Below are 18,388 nucleotides of genomic sequence, written 5' to 3' on the forward strand. Positions count from 1 at the left end.
AGTATTTCTTTTTTAAGAATATACATGCAGGGCTGGTATAGGTATGGTGGTTAAGTATGAGGCTGCCTTGGTTCACATCTAAAGTGCATCCTTTTATCACCTGTGTGACCCTGAAGACCTTATATCTCTGTGCCTCAGTTTCCACATCTGTTTAATAGTGGTAATGATGACTAAATGAGTTTTTACATGTAAAGAACTTAGAACAATGCATACATGGTACCTATTCGATAAATGTTTTTAGTGTACTTACGATAGTCATATTAAGCGTATCATTATTGTATATGCTGTTGTTACGCATAGAATTTCCGTGGAAGAATACATTAAAAAAGTAGCAGGGTGCAATTCTGGGAGAAGAACAAGGGATCAGGGCAGGAAATTCACTTATTTTTCAATCTCTATTGCCATTTTAACTGTTATTTTAAACTCATGCATGTATTACTTATCAAAAACCTTTTAATATTTTAAAAAGTTATGCCTAGGATTTACATTTACATTTTATATGTTTATACTTGTATATGCACGCTTAATTACTTCTCAGATTTCTTTTAAACAGTTTAGGTGAGGTCAAGAAGTTTAATGTCATTAAATTTCTTTGTGATTGTACTTGTCTTAAGATAGTCCTAATACTTCAAAAAGAATGCAGTAAACTGATTTGTTGGTCTTGTTTTCAGGTGTAAAATTAGAAGTTTGCATCTCAGAATAGAATCTCTGCCTGGAGTTTTGGTGTTTGGGATTTGTTTGATTCCCCAAATTCCATGTTTTCAAGTATTAACAATGGTAACATTATTTTATCATCAGATGAATAGCTAAACATTTTTAGTTATGAGGTTAAAAGCTATTAATAAGAAATAGTTTTGTAAATATAATGGTAGATTATATTTCAGAATCTCTTTCCAAAACTCTCAGGCTTCTAAAATTTATTCCTAGAAAGGTTTGAACCCAAAGTAGTCAGTAGCTAACGAGATTAGGGCTGGGACATATTCAGCATCAAAAATATGATGTCAGTATCTCCATGGTTAAATTTCAGAACATTATAAAAATTAGCTTAAATGATCAGTAACTTGCTTATCTCATGGTGATTTTTATGTTAATTTTAAATATATAATGATTAAATGTGTTTTAATTTTTAGCTTTTTGCACTGACTCTTCCTCTCTCAGACTAAGCACTCTCCACCTGGTCAAGAATCACATGGCTGTTCACTATAATAAAATCCTTTCAGCCAAAGGTAAAAATGTGCAAATGTGAACTTTTTGTACCCAACTTAAACCCTCCTCAACTTCACTTCTAATTAGTGTTTATCTGTAGCAAAAATGAATACATCATATATAAGTGGATTTGTGTTTGGTGTAGTAAGGTATCAACTACTGACTTTATATGACTGAATATAAAGTTAAAATGCCACTTTTATTAACTAGCTTTGAAATCTGTATAATGCCTATGTTACTTCATTTTACCTGTGTTATTCCTAATATACTTTTGTGGTTAGATACTGATCTTAATATAGCAAAAGTTTATAATCTGCTCTTTTGTTTTCATATCTGAAGAAGTTGCGCAAAGAACATGGTAGCTACAATTTTTTTCTTTTTGTCAGCTTTATGGAGATGTAACTCACATACAATAAAATGCACTAATTTCAAGTGTACAGTTGAGTATTTTGAAAAATATGTACATTTTTATGATCACCACTACAATCACACTATAAAAGAGATGTCAGCTAACTACAGCTTGCAGACCAAATCCTACTGCCACTTATTTTTATACAGCTTGTGAACTAAGAATGGTATTTATATTTTTAAATGGTTAGAAAAACTCAAAAGAACAATATTTTGTAACATGAACATCACATAAAATTCGAATTTCATTGTCGGTAAATAAACACAACCACATTCTTGTTTTTACATATTGTCTATGGTGGCTTTTGCACTAAAAGGCAGAGTTGACTCATTGTGACAAAGGCCATATCACCCTGCAAAGCCTGAAGAATTTACTCTCTGTTCCTTTACAGGAAAAGTTCACTGACTCCTGACATAGAACATTTTCATCATCCCAAAAAGTTCTCCCTAGTCCTTTGCAATCACTTCTCCCAAGTAACTGGCAACCACTGAGCTCCTTTCCATCACTATAGTTTTGCCTTTTCTAGAATATCATATAAGTAGAATTATACCATATGTATTATTTTGGGTCTGGCTCCTTTCAATTAGTTAACACTTTTGAAACTAATCCATGTTCAGTATTTCTTTATTGCTGAGTAGTATTCTATTTAATGAATATACCATAGTTTCGTTTATCAGTTCAACAGCTGGTGGACATTTGGATTGTACTGACTCACTTTGACTATTAGGAATAAAGCTGCTATAAACATTCACGTAGAATCTTTGAACATATGTTTCCATTTCACTTGGATAAATTCATTTACTAGGAGTGGAATTGTGGGGTAATATGATAAGTGTATGTCTAACTTTATAAAAAACTGCCAAACTGTTTTCCAGAGTGACTGTCATTTTCCATTTCCATCACTTCCACACCCTCACCAATACTTGCTATTGGCAGTCCTTTTTTAGCCATTCTAGTGGATAGGTAATAGTATCTCATGGGGCTTTAGTTTGTATTTCCCTAAGGCTTGATGATGTTGAGCAACTTTTTTTCCCTTTTTTTTTAACTGAGATATATAGTTGACATATAATACTATGTTAGTTTCAGGTGTACTACATAGTAATTTATCATTTGCATGCATTATGAAATGACCATCTATCACCATAAAATGTTATTACAGTATTATCAATTATACTCCTTATGCGATATATTGCTTATCTGGGACTTATTTATTTTATAACTGGAGGTTTGTACCTCTTACTCCCCTCACCTACTTTGCCCCATACCCCTAGCCCTCTCTTTTCCTGGTAACCACTCATTTGTTCTCTGTATCAGTCTGTTTTCATTTTGTTTGTTTTTTCAGATTCCACATATAAGTGAGATCATACAGTATTTGTCTTTTTTTGTTTGACTTATTTCACTTCGCATAATACCCTCTAGAACCACTCATGCTGTAGCAAGTGGCAATATTTCATTTTTTATGGTTGAGTAATATTATATATGTGTGTGTGTGTGTGTGTGTGTGTGTGTGTGTATACCCCACATCATCTTTATTCATTCGTCTTATCTATAGACACTTAGGTTGTTTCCATATCTTGGCTATTGTAAATAATGCTGCAGTGAATTTGGGGGTACATATAGTTTTTTGAATTAATGTTTTTATTTCCTTCAGGTAAATTCCAGAAGTAAGTTTCCAAAGAACCTCCATACTGTTTTCCATAGTGGTTGCACCAATTTACACCATCTGTGCACAGGTTTCCCTTTTCAGTGAGCAAATTTTCCCAAGCTCATTCTCCATCTATATATCTTCTTTGGTGAAATATCTCTTTAAATTTTTGCCCATTTTTAAAAATGGATTGTTTATCTTCTTAGCGTTAAGTTGTGAGAGTTCTTTTTATATAAATATGTGTCCTGTGTCGGATACATATTTTCAGATATTTTCTCCTAATGTACAACTTGTCTTTTCGTTTTCTTTTTTTAAATTTTTATTATGAAATAATTTTAGATTTATAGAAAAGTTGCAAAAATAGTACAGAATGTCACAGAAACCCTTCACCCAGCTTTCCCTGATGTTAAAATCTTACATAACTGTAGTACAATTATTAAAATTAGAAATTAATATTGATACAATACTATTAACTACAGGCCTTATTTGAATTTCACCAGTTTTTGTCTTTAAAAATTTTTTATTTTCTCATTTGAAGAGTAAAAGTTTTTAAATTTTAGTTGATGTTTTATAAAGTTTATATTTTAAATGATTAAAAATTGAAACAAAAATAATATTTGGTTACATGTGAAATCAAGTTCTTGTAATAGTTTATGCTTTTCATATCCTGTGTAAGAAACCTTTGTCTAATTTTAGGTCACTAAGATTTTCTTATGTGTTTTCTTCTAGAAGTGTAAGTTTTAGCTCCTACATTTAAGTTTGTGATCTATTTTGAGGTAGTTTTTATATATGGTGTGATACAAGGATCAGTTTTTGGCGACGGATATCTAAATATTCCCAGTACCATTCGTTGAAGAGATTGTCCTTTCCTTAGGGAACTGCCTTGGCACTTTTGAAAAACAGCTGGCCATTTGTAAGTGTCTGTTTCTGGACTTACTCTTCGGTTTTGTTGATCTGTATGTCTATTACAATACCACACTCCCTAATCACTATAGCATTATAGTAAGTCTTAAAATCAGATAATGTGGGTGCTCCATTTTGCCCTTTCATTTTCTCGAGCTTCTTTTGGGACTCCAATACAAGGTAGGTTAGGTCAGTGATGCTCTATGCATTTATTTTCCAGTCTTTCTTTACTCTGTTTCATCTTGGATAGTTTATATTGCTATATTTTCAAATTCACCAATATTTCCTTCTGTAGTATCCACTGAGCTGTTAATCCCGACCAGTGTATTTCTTATCAAGGATATTTTTCACCTCTAGAAGTAGCATAAAAAGTCAAAACAAGAAACAGCAAGTTCTGGAGCTTTTTGTGACTTTTACATTTGATATTTGTTGTCATTTATAAATATTAAAAATATTATTGAACAACTGATTTTTCTCTTTCAGCTGCAGTTGACTGCTCAGTTCCACTAAGCATGAGTACCAGCATCAAGTGTAAGTAATTTCTGATATATTGCCTTTTTTTAAAAAAATATGGTCAACTGTATATAAACAAATTTACCATCTCAAATTTACCATTTTTAAGTCTACAGTTCAGTGATGTTAAGTACATTCATATTGTAGTATAACCATCACCACTATCCATTTCCAGAATTCTTTTCATTTTGCAAAACTGGATCTGTATCCATTAAACAGTAACTTCCCCATTCACACCCTTCAACCATCATTATGTTTTCTGTCTCTTTGTTTTTGACTTCCCTAGGTACCTCATGTAAATGGAATTATCCAGTGTTTTCCTTTTGTGATTGACTTATTTTACTTAGAATAAAGTTCATCCATGTTATAACATGTGTCAGACATCTAATGAACATCTCCTTGCTTTTTAAGGTTAAATAATACTCCATTGTATGTATATACCATATTTTGTTTATACATTCATAAGTCAATGGATAGTTGGGTTTGTTCCACCTTTTGGCAATGGTGAATAATTCTTCTGTAGACATGGATGTACAAGTATCTCTTTGAGACTCCGCTTTCTGTTTTTCTGAGTAGGTACCCAGAAGTAGAATTGTTGCCTCGAATGATAATTCTGCTTTTAATTTTACATTTCCAATTTGAGGGTTCTGTTTTTTCCACATCACACCCCAACTCTTGTTATTTTCTATTTTTTTGGATAGTAGCCATCCTAATGAGTATTGGCATTGCCTTTTGAGGAAGCATTTTCTAACTTTTAAAAATTATCCATTAAAGATACTTGTGTTGTATTTCTAAGTTCAGGAACTTCCTTACTTGAGCCCAGGCTTTGCCACTAAATTGCTGTGTAACTTTGGATAAATTATTTAACTTCTCTGGGTTTTATTTTTCCTACATATAAAAATTTGAGTAGTACAAAAGTGGCTTGCCAAGGTTTAAGTTCTAGAATTCTGTGATTCTCACTGCCTTTGGCTTGTTAAGATTACTGAATTATTCATTAAAAATACCATAACTGGAACTTGTCTCCAGGTAAATATTATTTACTATTTGTATTCTAATTGCCTGATAAATATTACATGTTCAGTGTTGAGTATATATTTTTAAAGATCAGTTTCACCATAGTATACAAGTTAAATGAGCAAGTCGTTTTATGTCTTGCCCTCCTCTTCTGTAAAATGAAAGATAATTAGATAATCCCTAAGGTCCCTTCTAGATTTTTAATTTCAATGCTTTATGTTTCTTCTGTCATATTAGTAACTTTTTTAGAGCACAAAAAACTGTTTCAGTAGGCTTTAGAAATCAATCATTTGAATGAAGGTGGTTTTACCCAATTGACATTAGATTGGATAATCCTCTTTAAACTAGAATCTAAGTGGAAAAGTTTTGCTAAATTTCCATGAACAATTTCTGGAACAGAAGATATATAAAATAAGGTTATCTCTCTTTTTTTAGGTTGTGTAGTTAAAAAGCTTGAATGTCTGTATTAATCCTCTTTCTGAACCAAACTGTTGGATTTAAATTCCAAATTTACCAATTAAAAGTAATCAAGCATTTTGCATACATTTTGTTTAGTTCAGTAGAGTTTATTTAGTGATTAATTCAGCAAATATTTATTGGGCACCTATTATGATAGGTTAGATATGATTCTAAGGGCTGGGGTTAAAAAGGTGAACAGAACAAAGTACCTGCTTTTATAGCGCTTATAGTCTAGTTAAAGGAAACAATAAGCAGATACAAAAAAATAAGTAAATACAGACCAAATCAGACGGTGATAAGTACAATGAAAAAGAATGAAGCAGGATAAGGGAGATTGGGACTTTGGAGGAGAAGGCTTCACTGATAAGGTGAGTAGAGACCTGAAACTTTTCAGGAAGAAACAAGTGGGTAAGTGGAAGAATAATCAAGACTGAGGAAACAGTAGGTACAAAAGCCTTTACATGGCATTGTGATCAGTGTATTCGAGGGAACAGCAAGAAGAGCTGAATGGCTGGTGTGAAATAAGCCAGCTGAAGAGTGACAGGAGATGAGCTCTTTGAGATGGGGCAAAGGGATGAAGACCACGTAGGGCTGTGGCCATTTGCAAGCACTTTGGCTTTCATTCTAAATGAAATCAGAAGCCATGGGAGGGTCTTGAGTAGAAGACAGGAATAGAGCTAGTTTAACTTTAAAAGCATCTCTCCAGCTGGTGAGTTGAGAGCAGTCTTTAAGGGGCAATGGTATAAGCAGAATGACTAGTTAGGAGATGAGAAATAATGGTGACTTGTTATGAAAAGGAATTTATATGTAGATAACTTAATCACTATGCTGTATACCAGAAATAAACATTGTAAACCAACTATACTTCACTTAAAAAAAAATATAATAATAAAGAATGGTGACTTGGACCAAAGTGCTTGCAGTAAAGGGAGTGTGAAGTGGCTGGATTCTGGAAACATTTCAAATGTGTGTCAACAGTATTTACTGATGGATTGGATGTAGATAGAATAAAAAGAGGAGTGGGTCAAAGATGACTCTCAACACTTAGAATCTGTCAACTAAAATGACAGAGTTATAATTTACTGAAGTTAGGAATATGTTTAGAGGAGGGAGTGAATAAAGTGAATCAAGAGTTCGGTCTCGATCATTATAATAGAAATCCAAGTGGAGATTCTGAGGAGGCAGTTGGAATACAAAGTCTGGAGTTCAACAAAGTTCCAGGATGGAGGTAAAAATACGGAAAATGACAGCATATAGGTTGTATTTAAATAATTGCTCCTATTTTTTGTTTTTAGAATTTAGACTTAGCTAGTGCTTATTTATCCCATGATATTTTCTGTTTTCAGTAAGTTGAGACAGAAGTTTTTCTTTTTTAAGCATGTGAATGAAGAAAATTGTGATGGCTAGAAGGATTGCAAAGACTGTATAATCACCAAACAAATTAATTAATAATCATTATTACTTTGTCTGTTACAGAGCTGATGCTCATTATAATCAGTATGAACCAAGAAACATGTTTTATAGACATTTAAAAAAAAAGAAATCTCTGGTTTTGAGTCATCTCTGTTTTTATTAAATATACTTTTTCATAGCAGACAACTCATCAGATAATTTCAATCTTTATCTAAACTAGGATATCTAAACTAGAATATCTCTCTTTGTTGAATTGTTTAAATAATGCCATATTCTAATGCATTATAAAGGCTTTACTTTTTATAGTAGTTTTTTTGGCAAATAATTTTCATACCATAAAATTCACTGATTTTTATTGTTTACACAGTTGTGCAATCATCACTACAAGTCAATTTTCATCACCTTAAGATTCCCCACAAAATAGTAGCTTTGCAGCTGCTCCCTCATCCCACTCCCAGCCTTGGAAGCTACTAATCTGCTTTCTTTCTTTATATATTTGCCTTTTCTGGACATTTCATATAAATGGAATCATTTATGTGTTTTATTACATTATACTTTTCACTTACAATGTTTTGAAATTCATCTGTTGTAACCTATGTAAGTCCTTCATTTCTTTTTAGTTATTAAATAGTATTTCATTGATGGGTAATACCACATTTTGTCTGTCCCTCCGTTGATTGATATTTGCACTGTTCCTGTTTTTTTTTTAACTATTATGAATAGTGCTGCTATGAACATTCATGTACAAGTCTTTTGTGTGGATATATGTTTTCATTGCTCTTGGATATATACCTGAGAGTGGAGTTGCTAGGGCATATAGTAAAATTAGAAAGAAAACGGCCCAACTGTTTTCTAAAGTGGCTGTCCCATTTTACATCCTCACTTCCAACATGTTAGGACTTTAGTTGCACCATATCCTGCTAACACTTATTGTTGACTCCCTTTTTGATTATAGCCATTCTAGTGGGTACGAAGTGGTATCTCATTGTGATTTTAAAATTTGCATTTCCCTCATGATTAATGATGAGAGCATTTTTTCATATGCTTATCGGCCATTTGTGTATGTTTAGTAAATGTCTATTCAAATCTTTTGCCCATTTTCTAATTGGATTATTTGTCTCATTATTGAGTTAAATGTTATTTATATATTTTGGATACAAGTCTGTTACTAGATGTATGAATTTGCAAGTATTTTCCCCCATCTGTAGCTTCCTTATTTATTTTCTTAAAATTTTCCCATTTTATTTTCTTCCTCTTTTATTTATTTTATTTCTTATGTTATTTATTTTCTTAAGTGTGTCTTTTGAAAAAGCATAAAAGTTTTTCATTTTAATTGTCTAATTTACATATATACATATGGGTACTTTTTAGCTTATGCTTTTGATATTGTATGTAAGAAATTTGTAGGTTTACTCCTATGTTTCTTCTAAGAGTTTTATAGTGTAAGCTCTTACATTTAGGCCTGTGATCCTTTTAGAGTTGATTTTTGGTATGATACAAGGAAGCTTTACGTAAATGAATAGGTTGGACAGATTTGGTAATATGGAATTTAATTTTATATTTAATGATAGTATCTGAGGATTCTGACTTTATCATGTTTTTTTACTTGCTTATTTTACCTGTAAGTAAGATGATAGATCTAACTGAAAAAGTTCTAGTTTACTTTGCAAACATCATCTGCCATAATTTAGTTAATACATTCATTAAGTAAGTATTTGAGGATAGAATAAGCTTTTAAGTAATATTTCAGTATGTTTTAACTGATAGATATATTTACTTTAATATGCTTATAATTTTCTTAATCATTTTAGTTGAAATTTTAAATATACATATAGTTTTACAAGCTTGTAGAAATTTTTATAAACTCTAATTCAAATCAGGATGATTTGAAACTTGAAATTATCTTGTCCATTAAGTTGAGTTAGATTCCAGTAAAAAAAAGTATATGTTAAATTTTAAATTTTATATAAAAATACAAGTCCTTTTATGTATTGTTAACCTTTTTAACTCTGAAATTTGACTAGCTTTCATTTTGCCATTTTCAGTCTTTGATAACGCTCAGTAACTGACTTAAAAGCATACTAAAATGTGAAACCACTTTTCGTTTGCATTTTCAAATGAATAGCAGTTAAGAAAAATGGTAATTAATTATCCTGATTGAAAATAATGTTTTAATATTTGGTGTGATTTTTTGAGTCATATAAAACTTAAATTTTTATAGTTTATGATGATATTGACAATAATATTTCATTTGGGGGCGAGTGTATGAACTAATTCAAGCTCTGCATTTGGTGATTACAGTCACAGACTACGCGGTCAGGCATTTCTAACCTTCACATCTCTGTATCTGCTAGGAGTTGCTCCCTTGGGCCCTTAGGCTAACCAGTTTGTCACATCTTTAAATAGTTAATCCATTTGAAGTTTCTGTAAATTAAATATTTGTTATCTTAGCTGCTCTTTATACAGAAAAGAATATGGATTTTTATTTACATGTCAGTAGTGTAAACATCTTTAGCAAGAAACAATGTGCCCTTTATTAGTTTTCTAGGACCAAAAAATTAATTTTTCTATTTTATTCTGTATTTCAAAAGATTTTTCCCCCCTCAGATGCAGACCAGCAACGAAGAGAGAAACTCAAAAAGGAATTAGCACGACGTGAAAGAGAGTTGAAATTAACTAAAACTACAGTGCAAGCCAATTCTAAAAGTAATTCCAAATCATTATTTAACACTCTACAAAAGGTAAGATAGTATTTTTACCTTTTGAAAGTGATTATTTCTAAGTACTTCATTGGTGGTATATCCTGACTTTTAGATAACATTTACAATAGGTCAGAGTTGGTAAACTTACCTGTAAACAGCCAAGTAGTAAATATTTTAGGCTTTTTAGGTCATACAGTCTCTGTCACAGCTATTGAGCCACTGAAAAGCAGCCATAGACAGTATATAAATGAGTATGTGTAGTTTTGTTCCAGTAAAACTATGTTAACAAAAAGGACAGTGGGAACACATGAAAAAATGCTCAGTACCGCTAACTATCAGAGAAATGCAAATCAAAACTACGATGAGATAACACCTCACACCAGTCAGAATGGCCATCATTATACAGTCCACAAACAATAAATGCTAGAGAGGGAACCCTCCTATACTGTTGATGGGAATGTAGCTTGGTGCACCCACCATGGAAAACAGTATGGAGATTCCTAAAAAACTAAAAATAAGACTTACCATATGATCCAGCAATCCCACTCCTGGGCATATATCTGGAGGAAACTAATTCAAAAACATACATGCATCCCAGTGTTCATAGCATCACTATTTACAACTGCCAAGACATGGAAGCAACCTAAATATCCATCAACAGATGACTGGATAAAGAAGTTGTGGTATATATATATGTGTGTGTACACATACACACACACACACACACATACACACACACAAAATGAAATACTACTCAGCCATAAAAAAGAATTAAAATAATGCTATTTGCAACAACATGGTTGGACCTGGAGATTGTCATACTAGGTGAAGTAAGCCAGAAAGAGAAAAATACCATCTGCTATCACTTATATGTGTAATCTAAAAAGATGACACAAATGAACTTATTTACAAAACAGAAACAGACTCACAGACATAGAAAACAAACTTATGGTTACCAGAGGAAAGAGGGGTAGGGTGGAGGGACAAATTGAGAGTTTGGGATTTGCAGATACCCACTACTATATATAAAATAGATAAACAATAGGGTCTTACTGGATAGCACAGGGAACTATACTCAGTATCTTATAATAGCCTATAATGAAAAGGAATATATACATATGTATGTATAACTGAATCACTTACTGTGCTGTACACCAGAAATTAACACAACATTGTAAACTGACTATGCTTCAGTTGAAAAAGATGACAACAGTGGGCCAAACTGGACCTGTAGTCTCTAGTTTGATGACCCCTGCCATAGGTTTTTTTTGATACGCTTTATCATCTGAGTAAGGAAGTTCTCTTCTGTTCCTAGTTTGCTAAGAGGATTTTTTTCCTTTCTTATGAGCACATGTTAATTTTATCAAATTAGTTAGGTCCTAAAGTTTTAGGTGGATCAGATTATTCCCTCTGATAATCTTTGCCCTTTAAGTTGAACATTTAGTGTGTTTTTATTTCTACCTTCTTATCTTGTACTTTCTGTTTAACCCACAGTAGTAGGCAGAATTCTAAGCCCCACAATGACCCGCACCCTTAAATAATCCCCTCGAGTGCAGACAGGACCTGCACCTTGCTTCTAACCAACAGAATGTGGCAAAGGTGATGAGGTATCACTTTTGCAGTTATGTTAACAGGCAAAGTGAAGGGAATTTCCCCCTGTATGTGGAGAGAGAGAGGGAAAATAGGCCTGGGAAGAATTTCTGCAGTGGCTGCTTCCCCTAGCCACACCAAGGAATCAGGGAAGGGAGAGATTTTCTCAGGAATCTTCCTGCGTTTCCCTGAGAGCTCTTGGTGGGGTCCCCAGAGAAAAAGCCTGCAAGAGGGTACAAACTCCCCAAGTCTCGAAAGCTTCATACTCTGGTGCTACTCTGCACTCAGTCTTAGCAATTAGCTAAAAACTTCTAGCGTAATCTTCATACCAGTTTATATGGCATTCTGTGACATCTGTCCCAAGTAAGCAAATGCTCAGGTCCTGTTTCTCCCTGCAGGTGCCTGTCTCACTCCAAATTTCAGGTTAGTTGTTTGCTTCATGACCTTAGTTCTATCATTAGTTCAAGAAAAATCATTAATTTGCAGTTTGCCCTGGTTTTTTCTTGTTGTAATGGAGAGAACTATGCTCTTTCCATCTCTCTCCATCTCTTGGCTGAAACTGGGAGTCTGTATGTGTGTGTGATGGTCTGTTTTTTAAACTTTTTAATTCTGAAAATTACAGCATGTATAAAAGTAGAGTAGTATAATAAACTCATATGTTCTTGTCCTCCAGGTGCAACAATGATCCATTAATGGGCAGACTTACTTCACATATATCCTCACTCACTACCCAGTCCCAAATTATTTTGATGCAAATATCAGATATCATATAATTTTATCTATAAATATTTCTGTATGTATCTAAAAGACCATAATACCATTTTATTATGCCTTAAAAATTAATAATTCCTTAATATCATCAAATATCCACTGTTTAGATTTCCCCATTATCTTTTTTTTAGTTTGTTAGAATTGGGATATAAATAATTTCAACTAATTGATAAATTTCTTTTAATCTAAATTTCTCCTTCTCCCACCTTTTTATCCCCTACAATTTGTGTATTAGAAAAAAAACGAGTGCTTTTTCTTGGCTTAAGGTTTTTGTGGACCACTTGTGTAATGCAAATTTAGTCTGCAAGCTTGTGTGGAGGCAGCATATGATTTCAGATTCTCAAAGCCCAGTGTTCCCTCAGTGCCAGTATTCAAGATGGGCAGGTTTCTTTGCAGGTCACCTAATTGGGGCATAGCCATTGAGGGGATCTCAGATTCATGAGCATGGACTTCTAGACTGTCCAGATGACTCCCTGAGCTTTGTTTTCTGTCCCCTGGCACCTGTGTTGTGGAAAAACTATTGCTTGATAGTAAAAGCCAGTTTCACTGCTCTACTTACTAGGTACCAAGTGCCATATGTTTGACTCCAGCTCTTTCCATTATACATGAAGGTGTGACATATCAGTAGGCAGAAGGAGAAAAAGTAGAACCCCCAGGACTTAGCCACTGTTTGGATGATGTGAAGAGCAAAAGACAGGAATTCAAGAGGGTCCCAGGTTTCTGGCTTGGGCAACTGGGAGGATGGTGATCATTCACTGAAATTATGATAACAGGACAAAGAGCAGTTTTTTTCTTTGGGGGCAGGTAATGTAATGCATGAGTTTACTTGTTTGGACATACTTGATTTGAGGCGCCTCTGGAGTGTCTACTATATTCAGTAAAGAGTTGGATATAAGCATCTATATCAGGAAAGAGGTCTAGGCTGAAAATAGATTTGAGAGTCATCAGGAAAGCTGTCAGTATATTGTTTAGAGTCCCCAAGGTTGTTATGCAGATAAAAGGACCAAGAATAGAGCTGCTTCCTTTAGAATAAATCTGCTATACACTGTACCACACACTTCACCATCTGGGAATCTATTCTTCAGTATTTGACTCACGTGTGTATTTTCATTTTTAGGGATTGTACTTTTTCACTGAAAATTTAAAATAGTTTTCTGTTATATAGCACTAATAATTGTATTTTAAGATAAGAATGGAATTTGTTGAAAATCAAGTCTGTAAATGTAAGATATTTTCCATTCATTTTTCCTTTTGTCACTGAAACCCTGTGACTTTTTGCCTCTAAGTATAGTTCATTTATGCTTTTATGTAAGTATGTTTTTTACTCTATTTAGAATTCACAGTAACTTACAGTTTGCTTACACTTTTTATAAACCTTAATGATAAATATTTAGACACTTTCAAATTAAAATTATTTGGGACCTAAAATTTTGATCTTTGGATGGGTTTAATAAATAACAGATATCTGTTGTAGTCATAATCTGTGTTTACTGAAAAATTTTCCTCAATTAATGAGAAAATGCTAACTTTAGCCTGTGGACATACTAGCTCTATATGTATGAGATCAGGTAATCAGAAACCTTTTCTCCTAATATGGGCTACTTTTGTCTCTCACATTGAGACTCACATGCTGTCACCCCAGGATCTTTCAAGTCTACACCCTATACCCCTCATTATTCACTCACATCACTAGGATAGCACATACTGTGTGCTATTAAGATTAATTGAATATGTGAATGTAATCCATGTTTCTAAATAAATCTATTTTAAAAACAATGAAAATCAGAAGCTGTCAGTTTCTTTTATAAAGTATACTTTGAAGCTTTTTGCAAAATAAATGTTAATCAAATTTTTAAATAAATTCTATACTTGAATTGATTCCTCAACTGTTTTTAAGACCTGACAGTTGGAAAACCTTTGTATACCTTTTCTTCTGATATCATTCCTGAAAAACATTAAAACTCAGTTGTTCTGCATTGAATATTGCATATTGGATAGATACTCTTGACATGAAAACATGCATATGTTAACTGCATGATGATTATCACTTTACATAAATTCTTAAATCACAGAAACTGTTTACAATAAATTGTATTAAACTATAAGGGTGATATAAGAAAGTGAAAGTGGTCAGATTACCACCAGAATTTTTATTCCATTGACATAAAATTAACCCTTTTCTGATTTTAGAACTTTGCAGTGATCTTCTATTTTAACTTTGGTGAATTTACCAATGTAATACAGATTTTCTGTGAAAATTATATCCATCCAAGCTTTCTGATATTCATAGCTAAAGGAAGCAATTATATAATCTCAAAAAAGCAGATTGGTACAGTTGATTTTACACTGTGTTTTGTTGGTTTCCAAGGAAAGAAAAAGTAGGATACAAGGTTGGGATTACAAAACATGAAGATACAGAAAAGTTTCATGCCTTCAATTAATTCAAAAACAATTTTCCCACTCATTTCAGGCAAACGAGCTCTTTTTTTTGCCTTTAAAGACCTTCTTTGGTGTTTAATTTTGCTTATTAAAAATTCACCATTACTGATAAGAATTTTCTCATAGGTAGTCTAATGCCTTATGCATTTTTGCCTATTCTGATCTCAGTTTGTACTGTTGTTCCCCTAAGTGTAAATAATTCCTATGATTACTGTTTAATAGCTCTAAAGGATTTTTCAGATCATACTTAGAAATTGCTTCCCGGGGAGCCAGACTCCTCTTGTATGTAAGCTGCAGCGTGATTCTAGTTTGGGAGCACTTTTTACACCTAATGTGGTAAAGTTATTAACCAGACAGTACCCCAGTGACTCACAATTTAATGCCAAAATACTTTGTTGTTTTGAGGTTTGCCTTATATTTGGGAAAGGGTTAGAAAGCACTTAAAAAGGAAATAGGTGACTTAACCTATTTTAGACAGTAGTTAACAATATCCAGTTAATCTGCAATTTCCTTATTGCAGTACTTAGATACTTAAGTACTGAGATAAATCAGTACTTAAGTTAGGTGACTTGTTCACTACCAGGAAAGGAGTTAAAATCAGTTTTAGATTCCTGGTGGTGTAAAAAAAATCTAAAAATGTATAATTTTCAAATGTGTCTGTAAAATAGATAATATGATGCAATAGGAAGAGCATAGGCTCACCTGGATTCAAATCTATGAGTACCTGCACCTCAGTTTCTTCATCTATAAAACAGAGATAATATTTGTACCACCACCCAGAAGTTGACGTGATGATTAAATGAGTTGTACCTGTAAATTAATTAGAACAGTACCTTGCACACAGTATGTGCTCCATACATATCAGTAACAGTGATAGAAGTTCTTATTATTCCTCTTTTATTCCACTCATTGGCAATAACAGTACCTTTTCCACAGAAAGTTCCTTTCTTACTCAACTTGTTTATTTTCCTCTTGTTTTCCTCCCCGTGAGCTTGTAGGGCAGATATAACTGGCTAAATCTTAGCCTTTTTCACGTCAGTTTTTTAAACTTCTATGTAACTTCTCCTCTACTGTTTAATACAGTGCCTTAGAGTTCTGTAAAGGATACGCAGGTGTCCACTAAGTCTGGAATCATGGACAAGACTTGGGCATCTAGTCTGTAAGAGAATAAAATATTGTGTATGCTCTTAAACCTTATGAAATAAAGCTCTTAAACCCTGTAGAAATAAAGTTAAATCAAAAAGAAACACAGCAGGCCAAAACACCTTCCCTTTCAGAGCTTTCCCCACTCATGATAAGTTGAGAAGGAAACATAAATGAACTTTTTGCGGAATAAATCTTTCTTAATTATATTTAAAGTATCATTTACTTATATCAGGGCTCCATACATTGTGAAGAGAGGTTCCTTTTCATTTCTTCAGGCCTTTAAGTCACAGAGGAAGCGCTGGCGCTGAAGATTGCCGCAACGACAAGACAGGAGGGGGCGGATGCTGCCACCAGCAGTGGTGGAGGAGATCAGTGCTCACAATTGATTTGGAAACTCAGAACCGAGCTCTGCCTCATTACACAAGTTCAAGACCATGAATATGGATATATGTTGTTAATCATTTTTTTAGTTTCAGAAAGAAAAATGATTACTATTGCTTATATTTAAAATTATATTTTTATATATTAATAATTCAAAACCTTGAATATAACTTCATATACAATGCTCACATCTTCAGGAACCTATGTGTTAGCTTTGTAGAGCCCTGAAGCAGCCATTTTTTAATATATAATCTGGAGATCCCCAAATAAATGAATTTGTAAATGTAATTGATGACTGTCAAATCAAATTTTCTTAGCCTTCAGGAGAACCACAAGATGAAGATGGTATGTTAATTGAAGAAGTGAGTGGATTTCAATCCTTTACAAGATCACCGGTAACTTCTTCAGAGAGACTGCACCTAAGTCTACCCAAATCTGATAAAGTCCTCACAAATGGTGCTGAGAAGAACTCCAGTTCCTCCCTGTCCAGCATGGATTACACTGCCTCTGGGCCCAGGAAATCATGCTCTGGAACCTCCTATGGCAAAGGGCCCAGAGGCGCATTCCCAAATTCCCACCGGTTTCAGTTAGTTATTTCAAAAGCACCTAGTGGGGACCTTTTGGATAAACATTCTGAACTCTTTTCTAACAGACATTTGCCATTCACCCCACGCACTTTAAAAACAGAAGCAAAATCTTTCCTGTCACAGTATCGATATTATACACCTGCCAAAAGGAAAAAGGATTTTTCAGATCAGCGGTTAGAAGCTGAAACCCAGACTGAATTAAGCAGGTAATGCACAAAAGTCAAGAGTAAATCCTTCAGGATGTGGTAGAAACTAAATAATATTCCTTATTTTATATCATGTACCTTATGTGCCAGACTTCAGGTCTGGTGGTGCCCTTTTGATCGGAATGAGATTAATGTGACTTTCCCTTCTGCACACAGCACTAGAACTATCAGAAATTGTTGGAAAAATAGCTATTAACTTGTCAAGTACCTTATAAACATGAATGGTACGTCTTTAAACTTTTTGTTTCAAACATGCTACTAGAACTTGTGTATGTTTTTAAATATTATACTTTCAGAGAATCTTTAAAATATGTCATCAGACAGCATTTCTGTATGTCTATTGATTTATGTTAGAAATGGCAAAACAGTGGACTGTAGAAAGGGAGGAAAAGCAATTATTTGTCTGACTACTTCTGTGCTCCCTTCCCAGCAAATATTCAGCAGCGTCTCCCCAGGTATAATATAGACAATTGGGGTGATTTCTGGAAATTGAGTATAATTTGCCTCACTTTTCTGTATACACTAGTACCTGGCACATAATGAATTTTCATTAAAGGTTGCCAAATGATTGAAGAAAGAAACAAATCTCATAAAGTACTGAGGGTTAGCAAATTTGTGATTGTTTTTCCTTGTGTCATAGAAACAAATATTTATCTGGTACTAGGTTTTAATTATTTTAAAAAGTAAAAAAACAATTTATGTCCAGCGTTCTTTTCTCTGGTTACAGTAAGATTAGTCTATATATATATACATTTAATCAAAGAATTAAGGAATTGAATCTAATGGTAGAACTTTTCAAGTGAGGAAGAAATAAGGAAAGCAAGTATAACATATAATTTTCTGATTAGATTTATGACAGCTTTTGAAGAAAATAGTTACCATTTCCCTAGTCCCATTTTATCCAACTGAAATCTAGCTGCTACTCAAAAAAAAAAAAGGAAAAAGAAGCATATATAATCCAAGTTGTATCTATTTCCTGATTATATAATTAAAAATCACATTTT

General features: G+C 33.3%; 1 protein-coding gene across 1 annotated transcript in view; it reads left to right on the forward strand.

Annotated features, from left to right (window-relative positions):
• SPATA7 (spermatogenesis associated 7) overlaps positions 1-18,388 on the forward strand; it is a 32,616-nt gene that overhangs the window by 4,958 nt on the left and 9,270 nt on the right. The window contains exons 3-6 of the mRNA XM_072963551.1: positions 1,131-1,226; positions 4,647-4,694; positions 10,170-10,303; positions 16,909-17,384. Coding sequence (XP_072819652.1) covers positions 1,131-1,226; positions 4,647-4,694; positions 10,170-10,303; positions 16,909-17,384 — 754 coding nt within the window. The remainder of the gene's footprint in view (positions 1-1,130; positions 1,227-4,646; positions 4,695-10,169; positions 10,304-16,908; positions 17,385-18,388) is intronic.

The sequence above is a fragment of the Vicugna pacos genome, chromosome 6, assembly GCF_048564905.1.
Source record: "Vicugna pacos chromosome 6, VicPac4, whole genome shotgun sequence".
Taxonomy (NCBI): domain Eukaryota; kingdom Metazoa; phylum Chordata; class Mammalia; order Artiodactyla; family Camelidae; genus Vicugna; species Vicugna pacos.